Here is a 13,081-nt window from a genome sequence, read left to right as displayed (position 1 = left end):
TGCCTCAGCCCTGGCAAGCAGTCATGAATCCCTGCCCTCCAGCTGCAGCAGTGGGAGATGCTGCATCGCTGCTCTCTCCTCAGGAAAGCTTTGTCCTCATTCTCTCTAGCCTTTCACAGGTGTAAATGCAACTGGAGCTAGATTTCAGATTCCTGTAGTATTTCCCTATCTGCATAGGTCTGCACACCAGGCAGAAGGCACAATACTTGTTAAAAACTGTTCTTTTTGAGCAGGTCCAAACTGACGGGTAGAAAACATGCAGCTGTGCTTACGCTCAGGATGGGTACAGCCGAAGCACAGGTACTGCTGGGGTCAGATGGTGTAGTTTAGCTTTTGTTTTGAGACTACAAAGATGCCAATTACTGGCACAGTTGTATTCATTACTGACCTGTATTGCAGCAAAGGTAAAAAGCCTCCACAACCTCTTATTGCCTCTCCTCTGAGCCTGCCACTTTGAACACCTGGTAATTTTCTTAGTATGATGATTTGTTTTGCTGTAGCATGACTACGTTGTTGTGCTCATTGCTAAGCAATTAACAGTTTGTCCTTCCAGAAATATCCGACACCCCAGACACTATTAGCTCCTCGGAACATTTTCAACAAAAACATTCCAGGGGAGACGCATTAGCGGCTCTTCCACTTTCTGGGACAAGCATCTCTCCAGCTACATACCCTATTACAGAACACCAGACCAGGACAAGGAGAAGAGGTTATTTGTGGTCACTCCCCATTTTGCCAAGTTCTGCATAAACATTTCATCTCGCATCACTCTGAGACTGGCATATTTCTTGTATATTCCCATTTTCACAGGCACCAGTGAAGAAACTTACCCCCACCCTCACAGTGAAGGACGGCTCCTGCACCAGGTTCCCACGGCTTCCAGGCACCAGCCAGTGGTGGGACTTCCAGGGAGGCCAGACTCCTGGTTACCCAACCGGCAGGTATAATTTCTGACCCATGGACCCAAAATGCAAGCCTCAAGAGTAACTTGTCAGAGAGAATCCCCTGAAGCTAACGATCTTTCAGTCACCCTGGGTCACCCAGCCTGGGGACAATCTGCTGGCAATTGAGCAAGGTGCTAACCGATCCCTCTTTTAGATTGAGCCTATCAAACATGATCCTTTCTGAAGGGCCCAAATGGACCAGTATCTCTCCAGCAAAAGAAAATTTCAAATAATCATCAAAGGCAACCTCAAAGTAGAATCAGTATTTGCCAAATACTTTTCTTTTTCCCCCTCTTTCTTTTATTTACAAATGAGTAAACTCCCATACTGAGATGTGGGTAAGCCTTAGGAGTCACACCATGGTTTTGCTTCTGGGTGTCAAGACCAAGTCACTTAGGCTTTCTGTACACAGTATCCCAAAATTACAGTAATTGACGTTTAAAATGCAAAAAGTCTAGACAATCAGCAAGTCCTTTCCCCGAAGGCTGCTGGACAGTGCATGGGACTCAGCATGCCCACGTAGCAGTGGGACATAGTACCTTCAGTTCCTGAGGCATTACTGTCAAAAGTGACCACAATGAAACAAAGCAAAGGACCATCTATCTTGTGAACCTGTTACCTGCTATGAAAGGTATAAAAACATGCATGTGGTTGTACTTTCCCCCAAGAATACTCTCCTGCATCCAGCAGTGTGCAGAACCATGTCTCCATCTGTTCTCAGGATCCCAGGCCTAAGCAAGCAGGAGGTACATTTGATGCATTTTACATATGACATCTCTAGCCATATATTTTTTTAAAAATTGTATTTTTATATATATATATATATATAAAATAAAGGTCAAAAGATTTTCTTACTGATAGGTACAGAAGTATCTGCACTGCTTTATATAAACATTCTCTAGTGAGAATCTCTTTTAGAAAATAAGCTTAGGGTATAATACTCAGCACCTACACAATTGTAGCTATCATGGTCCTTTGGTATATTTTGTCTTTTTGTGTTACACTAAACACTCGCCTGATCTCAGCCACACACAAGCTGATATTTAAAATGCCATCAATATATTTATTTGCCAGAATCTTCCCTCTCTGTAAAACTTGAGTGCTCATTGCGGAAAGGAAGGAAGAATAAATCTCCATGTATGAGAGAAAAAGATTCTCCTTCAAACAGCTGGTGAATGAATGGGTACAAAATGAAGGCAACAGGAGAGAGGAGTGTCACCACTGCAGGGACAGCCAGCTCCACTGACATCGTCCCACATCATGCTCCAGTGCCTACAGCAAGGACTCGGGCTCCCCTTCCCTGCCCATGGGGGTCTCAGCATCTCTGAAGCAGCTCCCTTTCCTCAAAGAAGAGCTCTCTTGATGGCTGTTGAACTGATAAACTCGTCGCTTAAACAAGCGATGGAGCTTCTCCTGGAACTGGTTCCCAATAAAGCAGTACAGCAAAGGGTTGATGCAGCTGTTGGCGAATGCCATGCAGATGCCGAACGGCAGTGCTGTGTCGATGATCCCTGTCATGTCACAGTTGTTAATGATGTTCATATGAGCCAAGGCATCCAAAAACGTTAATATGTGGAATGGGAGCCAGGAAATTAAGAAGGCCACAACAACAGCAGCCACCAGCTTTAGGACTTTATCCCTCTTCTGCTTGGTTTTCCCAAACTCCTGTGCTTTGAGCAAGTGCCTCCTGATCCAGACATAGCACGTGGTGATCACTGTCAAGGGGACGAAGAAGCCGAGTGCATTTTTCAGGAAGGCTGTTGCCACAGACCAATTTGCATAATTCTCATGAGGAAAGGCCATAATGCAAGCATTGACCCCCAAGCTTTCAATGTAGTGAGTGTCACGGAAATAAAAAGTTGGGAGGGAGGACAAACAGGCAAGGCCCCACACAACCAATGCTATAAAATAAGCTTGTTGTGGAGTTCTTCTTTTAGAGCGAATAGGATGGACAATAGCGTGGTACCGGTCCATGCTCATGCATGTAATGAAAAATATACTTGCAAACATGTTCAAGCACAGGACAGAACTGGAGATTTTGCATATAAGAGACCCAAAGAGCCAGTTGTACCCCTGTGCATAGTAGGTAGCCCAGAAGGGAAGGGTGGCAAGGCACAGCAAATCCGCCATGGCCAGGTTGAAAATGTAGATATTAGCAACTGTTTTGGGGCCACTGTGACGACAAAGCACCACAACCACCACACTGTTGCCAACCGACCCCAGAACAAAAACCACAGAGAATAGTGCTGGAATTAGTGAAAACTGATAATCTGAAGAGGTAAGCAGGCAGGGAGGGGGCGAGCGCAATGCAGCTGATGAGTTTGTCAGTGCTGTATAGAGGACTTGGAGAGTTTCTCTGGTGGTGACAACCAGGGAGTAGTTGCTCTGCATGTTGGTGCTGGTGGAAAAGGAGGTTCTGCAGGAAATTCATGTGCTAGCAGCACTTTTCTATCACATCGCTCACCTGCAGATCAGAAACTGTGTGTTAGACTTGCACTCTGCAGCTGTCTTAGCTCTGGAATCACACAGTCACAATAAAATAAAAACCATTTTAAATTATGTCAGTAAGCTGAGTGCTGAAATACCAGGCAACCCTGCTGGACTCCTTTCCTCCGTCCCACTGACAGGACACAATTAGCCCTACAGAGGTCACCCCACTTTTCATTAGCCTGGCAGAGAAGCGAGCAGCTGGGTTTTATCTGTGATTACAGACGGTGCTTTCTGTGGCCAGCAGAGCAGAAAGATTATTGACTCAGGAGCTGGAGATACTTCGGGAACTTCTGTGACCAAAGGCAGCACTGAAGCTCCTCATGATCCTTTTCTCGGCTTTCTCCTACTATTTCCAACACTCTGCGCAGTTAAAATCATGTAGAAAGGCAGCACTTGCCAGTGGGGATCAGGTACTTCACACCTGAGGGTCTCCTGGGACTTCACAGGCGTGAAAGCAGGCTTTTAACAAGGCTATTAGGAAAGCAAGCTTTGACTTTTTTTTAATTCACAGAGCTGGTTACAAAGACACTGAAGGGTCTTTGCAAAATGTCATTTACTGTCAGAGTCCTTCTCAAAGCAAATCTGCGTCTCCTGCCCTCATGACAGCTTTTAATCAGAAAAGTAAAAGAAATATTTTCAATGTAGGTATGAGCAATAGACAGTCAAGTACTCAATCATTGACGGCATTGGATTTAACAGTAGCATTTGCCATTCCTTTAGAAAGATCAGGACTGGGTTTCAGTAGGGGAAAATGTAGCAACAAAACAGCTAAAATAGGAGAGTTAATTAACTGCTCTGTCTTTGTTCCAGTTCAAAAGCTTGTGTCTGCATTCTAAGCAGGACATTTTTCAAACTTTAAGACTTTGTAGTCAATAAAGATGATATCATACCCAAATATTTTATTTTACATAATAGAAAGAGACAATTTCTTTTTAATTAAGTCCTTATGGAACCAGTCAGGCATTTAAGAATTCTCAAGAGGCTCTAAAAACAACAGAAATTTTGACCAAGACAAGACAACAGAGTTGGGTTATGATCTCTCGTTTAACAGAAGGCAACTGATCATTTCAAACATATTTTTCTGTATTAACAGTTCAGTGTATCGTAGCTTATCATTTGCTCAATGCAAAATATGCAATATGCTACTTTGAATATACTGACAAAAATTTAATTTTAATTATATTGTCTCAAAAATGAAAATTCAATAGGAGAATATTAATGCACATTTCTGCAGAGTTCCAGTATTTAAAGTCCCAAATACTGCATCACAAGCCTATGTTCTGTAGTCAAACAGGTCTTAAACCAGAGGAAAGCTTTTTGTTTGGGGATGGCAAAGATTCAGAGGAGGGTCTGGAGCCACATTTTGCCCTTAACTCTTATGTCCTGAACCCCTCACTTCAACCTACAGAACTAGTCATGAAGCGTTACGTATCTTACTCCAAGAGACCACACCATATTTAATTTTAGCTACGTTACTGAGAACAAGGTTTCATTGACAAACACGCTCCCCCCCCCCCCCCCCCGCACATGAACAACTGGTAGCTTAGAATCTGCTTCTAAACTAGTCATTCCTACTATTACAATGAGGCATTTTATCACAAATTGAATCAAATCAATGGAAATTATGTTCTAACAGCAGATAGAAAACATACCTCCCAAACCTCACATTCGTCTGGATGTAGCTCTAGAATTACATGCTCCTTTTTTCTGTTTTCCTTCTAGCGAGTATCACCACCAGCAATCTGCTCTCTCATATCTTCCGTTTTCCCACTGGGAGACTTTAACCTACATAACTCAAGAACTGAAATATGAATGCCTGCCAGCTTCTTTTCCTTTTGGAAGCAAAGCAGTTTGAGAACCCCCCTTTCCAAGGCCACGTGAGCACACGCAGTAAATCAGGAGAGAGGAACAAGACAACCAAAAAAAAAAAAGCAAGCAAGAAAGAAAGAAAAAGGAAATTCACACAAAAATCTCTGCAGGTTTCTGCTGCGGCTCTTGGGCCAGGAGGATACACCCACATGCAACCCCCTTCTGCCCCCCAGGTATACATGCAACACGCGTGAGCCTCTATGCAAGGATTCATGCATCTCAGAGGGCAGGGGGATTCCCATGCACTCTATGGAGTCCCAGAACTTGCTAACACATTTGAGAGTGGAATAGGCTGTTAGTCCTGGCAGAGCTGACCGTAAAGTGAACACACAGAGACAGAAAGTGGAGGAAGATCACAGCATCCACACCAGCATTTCCTGTGTAAGGTGGCTGATTCTGTCTCCCAATTAGTAGGACAGGAAAGCCACTGCCCAAGTCCTTGCAAAGACATGCACACTGCTGGAACCGAGGAGGACAAATCCACGTGGCAGACAGCAGGCTTGACTGTGAGACTGCACCGGGGTAGCACACAACCAAAGCGAGCAGATCGGCAAGGCTGTGTGCTCATGCCAACTTCCCATTCACACAGAACTGAGTTTTTACATCTGCTTCTTCTTCGCGTCACATGCTCCACCTGGCCCCAGCCTCCTCTCCCTGGAAGGAGCTCCAAGGGGGCTGCTGGAGAATAAGCACTAGGGCAAAGTAAGCACCCATAAGCCTTAAACATTTTGCCCTGATACCTTCAGTGGGATCTCCTCTGCAGCAGCAGCCCATCTACTGGGGACATGTGTGCTGTGCTCCCCAGGCAAGGCTGCACATGCCAGATGGAAAGCAACCACAGAAGTCCCTGCCAGTGACGTGTCCCTTTGCCCCAGCCAGGTGCTGGTGGCTGGCTGTCCATCACCAGCCAGGGCTGGACCCAAGCTCATGCCATTCTTTGAACACCGGCACAGCCTTGCAGTGAGGGATATCCAACCGTGGCGGCTTGGGGGAACCCTGGTGCCTGCCCTTGCTCTGGGACTGTGCAGCACACCAGAGGCAACAGGCATCACAGGCTCTATAGATAGCTCTGCTTACACCAAGGTGATCCAGGAGAGAGACGGAATGGAAAATAGCCTTTTACCAGCATCTTCAGAGGAACCAAGGGCCAAGCAGGCTGTGGAGAGCAAGCTCACCTCTCTGCCCAGCTGTGCCTTTGACCCAGAAAGAGCTGCAGAGAGTGCTGGAAAAGCTCATCAGCAAACTCATATACATCCCTTGGAGGAGAGCACTACTTCTCAAGGCAGGGAGAGGAGTCCTTGGCAGTTTTTGGCTTTATGATCTGCCTCATATTAAGAGTCCAGCTCTTGGCATTTTCTGTGCAAAAGGAGACTGGGCTATTTAAGGAAGGGGAATCCCACGCAGCATTTCTATTTATCACAGTGCAGCTGATTAACTGCTTCACAGACACAACGACAAAGCAGTCAGTGGTCAGGACTGTCAGGCTGCAAGCACGCACAATGCCTGTGCTTGGGGCAAACACTGGAAGGGAAAGAAAGCTGAAGTATCTCAATGAAATGACATGCTGAGAGCAAATAAAACAGAAACAGACCCAAACATCAGAGGTATCTTGAGGGAGGGTAATACCAAATCACTGCACAGGATGGGAGACCTCATCTGTCCCAAAGGCTCAAGCACTGCGTGTCACAGCCAGAGTCAGACAACATACATGTCAGCACATCCTTGTTATCTCGAGATATACATGAACCTCCCCAATGCACACACTCACCCATTCCATAAACGTTTAGTTTGACTTTGGGGGCATCCCTTCCTCTTCCTTTTCCCACTCATTCCTCCCTACCCTCATTTGAGGTTGTCATGGGAAAGGCAGAGGAGGAGGGGAGACACCCTGGAACCACTGAAATTTGCATTACTCAACAAAAAATAAAGAAAATTTGTAAAGGAAACAGTAACATAGCTTGGGGGCTGAAAAAGTCAAGACTTAACCAAAAAGCTTTAAGATTAAGATTTGCACTCAGTTCCCACATACTACAACCACTACCAGGAGACTTGTTGTTTTGTTCAAGAGGCATTAAATGGATGATGCGCCTTCTAGAGACACGCTGCAAGAGCTCTGTCCTTTCTTCAAACCAAATATCTACCAAGCAGGTCAGTAGGAGCACGTGAGATGTGCAAGTGCAAAGTCACGTGTCCTACTGCAAAGGAGAAGAAATGCACCTTTTGCCACCAATCCCACCTGTACATACCCTGCCTTGGGTCTGGAGGACTGCTGGCTCTCAGGTGAGTGACCTGAGATGTCAGCACTCACTCTGACCCATATTCATTCAACTTTTTACTAACAGTATATGACAGGACACCCTCAGCCAGGAATTCTTGCTGCTAGTTGCTTTGCACACAACCAGTGAAAGATCTTGCTCTGTCCTTCATCAAACATCCAGCGTGCTTTCTAAGCAGAGGAAAAAGTCAAATGCATGAGAATGTTTATTTTGCAAAGATAACAAACACATATTGTTTAGAGTTAAATATAACATTTTCCTTTCCAGATGCACTTTTGATCCTCACAGATACTGACTGTGTCTATTCTGTTCTACCTCCAAAACTCTTTGAAACTTCATGCTGGGTTCATAACCCTTAGTAGACGAGAGATGGGCCTGATGCACCTGGTGCAATGGGTGCAATGGGGTTATACCTCGGGCTGCCCTTTGCCAAATCCTGCTTCCATTCTTCCCCCTGCCAGGGCTCAATTGTTGTGGTTTAGCCCCAGTCGGCAACTGAGCACCACACAGCTGCACGCTCACCCTCCCCCCACGGTAGGATGGGGGAGAGAATCGGAAGAGCAGAAGTAAGAAAACTCGTGGGTTGAGAGAAGAACAGTTTAAGAATTGGAACAAAATAATAATAATAATAAAAAATTCTAATGAGAAGCAAAACAACAAGAGAGCGAGAGAGGAACAAAACCCAGTAAGAAAACCAAGTGATACAACCGCTCACCACCTGCCGACCCATGCCCAGCCAGTCCCCGAGCAGCGATCGCTACTCCCAGGCCAACTCTCCCCAGTTGATAGACTGAGCGTGACGTCATATGGTATGGAATAGCCCTTTGGTCAGTTTGGATCAACTGTGCCAAAGGGCCTGTGCCCCCTCCCAGCTTCTTGCGCACCCAGCAGAGCATGGGGAGCTGAAAAGTCCTTGACTAGTGTAAACATTACTTAGCAACAACTAAAACATCAGCGTGTTATCAACATTATTCTCATCCTAAAATCCAAAACACTGCACTATACCAGCTACTAGGAAGAAAATTAACTCTATCCCAGCTGAAACCAGGACATCAATGCATCCGATTCCTTATCTGATCCCAAGTTCTCACTCCAAAGCTCCATTTAGCCAATGTACAAAAACCCTCCCTCTTCTATTTTCCCCACTATTTCTTTCTTCTATTCTTTCTACTATTTCTTTCTTTCACTATTTCTGAGCATCGCCTGTACACAAATGGCTGTGAAATGGAAGGTACACCCAATATGGACACCCAAGCTGTCCATGCACAGGCATGGACCCCAAACTAAACCCCAAACTAAACCCCAAAAAAACTAAAACCAAAAAACCCACCTACACAAAATGACACACGCAATTCAAATAGCAACTTTTGATTAGTTGTGCAAATTAAAAAAGAAAATTGATTCATTCACCCCAAGTCCTAGATCTTGGTTTTTGCAGGGAAGTGCTGCTGTCAGGGATGGAATATTTCACACAGGCAGCGTATCCGACTGCACCAGCAGATTGTCAGAGCCAGCTCTTGAGGTTAAACATTGCCAGCCTGCCAAATCCTCAAAGCAATGTGGGAACCAGATGCAGACTGTGTTCATGGGCTTGATTTGTTCATTTTGGAGAAAGCAAGAGGGGGAAAAAAATCTCTCATAAATGGGCTCCCAAGGATGCATAACCCAACATAGGTCACTATAGCTCTGACCCCTTTGGTGCTGATTTACAGCAGGATGCCCTGACTCCCTAATTCTGGGGCTGGCAGCAGGAGCTGGGGACCCAGCACCCACACACTGCCAGGGGAGCGATGATTTCCATCGTGCCACATGGCACATTTGCATTGCGCCGAATGACAGGCCTTTTGCACACATGCACTGAAACCATCCCACCTGCAGCTGGGTTCCCCCATGTGCTGGTTTTGGCTGGGATAGAGTTAATTTTCTTCATAGTAGCTAGTATGAGGCTATGTTTTGGATTTGTGCTGAAAACAGTGTTGATAACACAGGGATGTTTTAGTTGTTGCTAAGTAGTGCTTGTACTAAATCAAGGATTTTTCAGCTTCCCATGCTTTGCCAGGTGCAGAAGAAGCTGGGAGGGGACACGGCTGGGACAGCTGACCCCAGCTGACCAAAGCGATATTCCAGACCATATGACGCCATGCTCAGCATATAAAGCTGGGGAAGAAGAAAGAAGGGGGGGACGTTCGGAGTTATGGTATTTTGTCTTCCCCAGTAACCATTATATGTGGTGGAGCCCTGCTTTCCTGGAGATGACTGAACACCTGCCTGCCCATGGGAAGGAGTGAATGAATTCCTTGTTTTGCTTTGCTTGCGTGTGTGGCTTTTGCTTTACCTAATAAACTGTCTTTATCTCAACCCATGAGTTTTCTCACTTTCACTCTTCTGATTCTCTCCCCCATCCCACCGGGGGGGAGTGAGCGAGCGGCTGGGTGGGGCTTAGCTGCCAGCTGGGGTTAAACCACGACACCCCAGCACTCCATAAACTTTTATATGCATTCCTCCTTCCTGCATTTGTTTGTTTAAGGGTTTATTTAGGGATTAATTGCCCAGTCTTGCAAGTAAAATTGGAGTATCTGCCTCGTCTTTCCCCAGCCTCAGTGCACTCCTGCAGAGAAGGCTGCTTTCTTGCATCCTTTTTGGGGCCTTAATGAGGAGAGCAGTTGTGAGCAGCGACCAGTTGAAAATTCATGGCCGAGGCAGTGAGCCCTGCTCGCACCCACCGTCTGTGGTTCTTGCCTTGGCATGCTGGGTCTTAACACTGTCTCACATACCTCTGAAGCATGATCAGTTCTGACAGGGGGTGTCTGTAAACCCAGTGTTTTGCCCAGGCGGGAGAACTACTAACATTTTTAAAGAGAAGACCTTGGTCAGTATTTCACTTTCCCTCCTGGAGCCACAATTTCACATGGAAGCACTGAGCAGGCCTGGGGAAAGCCCTGCTTTTCCACCTTGCAGCAGCACAGCAGTAAACACAAGGGCCATCCAGCCAGGACCCATCAGATTACGGTATCAGAGAGCTCTGGTTCCATTCATCTGCTGGAAGAAGTCAAGTTTTGAAGTAGTTCAGTGTCTAGAGTGTGGCAGAAGCAGTTTGCAGGGAAGAGGGATGCCCTTTCCACCTCCAGCATGTAGAAAACTTTTCCAAAGCATTTCTTTTAGGAGATGTTTGTGTCCAGCCAATAGCACTGCCAAGACCAAGATTATCCTGCATGATATTGTTTGTTCAAATAATTGGCCGTAAGCATTTTACAAGTTACTAAAAGTGGTAAAGAAAACAAGCACATAAGTGACTTTGAAAACATGCTGCACCCATTGCTATTAAAGGCAGCGCGTGCACATGCGCCCTGGCACTGCTGCCCGCTCTCACAGAATCACAGAATCACAGAATCACAGAATCATATAGGTTGGAAAAGACCTTTAAGATCATCGAGTCCAACCATAAACCAACCATATCTCGGGGGGGGAGCACTGCAGCACTTGGCCAGAGCTCTGTTCCCGAGTGCTGCACAGCTTCAAGCCATCGCCCAGATAAAGATAAACCACCAGGCACCAGGACTTGCCCACAACGGGCATAGAGCCTAAATCCCGCTGACGCTGCTATGGTCAAAGCACAGCATTTCAGCAATTGAGACCTGCTCAGCCAGATTGCAACGGGAACCCACATTCAGCTTTCATAAAGAACAATTTTTCATCACAGGTAATTTTCTCCTGCTCACTTCTCCCAGACCAGCTGCTGTGGTGAGCAGCAGAAGTCAAGACATTAATGCCCACAGCTTGTGGGAGAGAGCTCCTTCCTGTCTCACTTCTGCTTTATTAGTATTAATATAAGTGTACATAACCCCGCATTTAAAGTATGTGGGAGCATACTTCACATTTCTTTTTAGGGTCTCAAAGTGATTTTTTAGGAAGAGCTAGGACTCTGTGGCCAGTTTTATAGAGCTACAGAGTACCCAGCGGGCCTCTTTCCAGAGATCCTTTAAAAATAAAAATCTTCCTTCCTTTGCTGTTTTGAACTATACTCACTGCAAGCATCATTTCCCACTTTTTAAGTGTTTTTTTCAGGAATTTCTCTTATGTACCAAAAATGCTGAGATACACATGAAAGAGAGTTCACCAGCTAGATAAAGCTTTGGGGAAGTCAGAATATTCCTGACACTTGGGTATTCCAACTTATTTAATCCTTCTTTTAATCGACAAAGCTATTAAGTAATTCTGCTCACCCTACCTTTGCCCACCAGAAAGTTTAAAGAAAGCAAACCTTGCTCCTTTAACTCATTAGACAGCAAGACCATCCCAAATGATGTTTGGACTGGTAGTATCAAACCTTGATCCTGTAAAGAGAATACAGTTCCCTAAAATCTACAGTATTAGGCAAGGCTCTTGACATCAGCTACAAACAATTTCTGAAGTGGGTGTGCTGGGCTATAAATCCCAAATGTCGGATAAATCAGTGACTGAAGAAAAGACGAAACAAAATCATGGTCATGCAATGGGTGGAATACATTTTAACAGAAGACCTGCAGTGGCTCAGCCTTTCCATTAAAGCCAGAAGGATGAGCCACCTCAGCCAAAACACATGATGCACTCCAGAAAACCCTCCTAGCAGATGGAGTGAGACAACCAAAATCCCTGCATGTGGAGCACAAAGAGCTAAGCCTGGAAAAGACAGCCCAAGAGCTGAATGCTCATAATTGAATGGACTATAGTGGGAAAGTATTTGTTAAAAAAGTAGCTAGAGAGAAAAATCGTGTGGTTGTTCTTCTCAAGGACCATGTCTTTACCTTGTCTCTGCAGCATCCGATGTGGTAGCGATGCTGGCTACTGCTGACTACAGCAATGATGTTCAGGAAGCTGAAGCTGGACAGGCAAAGGAGCACTGGGCACTGCAGCACACACAGGATATACCTGTGATCATTATCTCGGATCAATCCCAGTAAAGGTTTAGCTCTCCACGGTGTTGAGTGATGGTACGCTACTGTGTTGCTTCCAGCTCAAGGGCAGCTGCAACCAGAGCTAGCATCAGTAAGTGTGGCCCAGACAGCAGCCATAGCCAAAATCCTGGCAAGGCAGCTGCCACCCCCCATGCATCATGGAATCTTTAGAGGGAGCAGCTGGAATTGCCAAACCCATGACAAGGTGTAAAAATATCGTCATTTTGATACTTATGGGCTTCCTTGAGCCTACAGGCTCTGAAGCAATGAGACATCCTGCAGCTGTGTAGTCCTGTTTCACCACTATATTTTAGTCCAGTTGAGCAACATCTGGCAACAATGAGCTCTCAGAGCTGCATGGTTTTGGTCACTGAAAATTCCCCATATGAAATCAAGGAGAATTAGAGAGAGCACTGGGCTTAAATAAGGGCTGGAACATGGCAATACTGCTGGAATTACAGGCAGAAATAAAGTCTGTGAAGAATAGAAAGGACACCAGAGCAAGCAATCCATCTTCTTCAGCCTGAGCTACGAAACTTCAGCTAGAGGTGAGAACATTCCTAGCAGA

At 45.5% G+C, this 13,081-nt stretch overlaps 1 protein-coding gene across 1 annotated transcript; it reads right to left on the bottom strand.

Annotated features, from left to right (window-relative positions):
- Positions 1-2,216: 2,216 nt before the first annotated feature.
- On the bottom strand, positions 2,217-3,335 carry AGTR2 (angiotensin II receptor type 2). Its single transcript, XM_075513248.1, has one exon. It carries the CDS (start codon positions 3,333-3,335, stop codon positions 2,217-2,219), a length of 1,119 nt encoding a protein of 372 aa, XP_075369363.1.
- Between the last annotated feature and the right edge of the window lie 9,746 nt (positions 3,336-13,081).

Source organism: Mycteria americana, chromosome 10 (genome assembly GCF_035582795.1).
Source record: "Mycteria americana isolate JAX WOST 10 ecotype Jacksonville Zoo and Gardens chromosome 10, USCA_MyAme_1.0, whole genome shotgun sequence".
Lineage (NCBI taxonomy): Eukaryota > Metazoa > Chordata > Aves > Ciconiiformes > Ciconiidae > Mycteria > Mycteria americana.
This window is presented reverse-complemented; position numbering and strand designations above follow the sequence as displayed.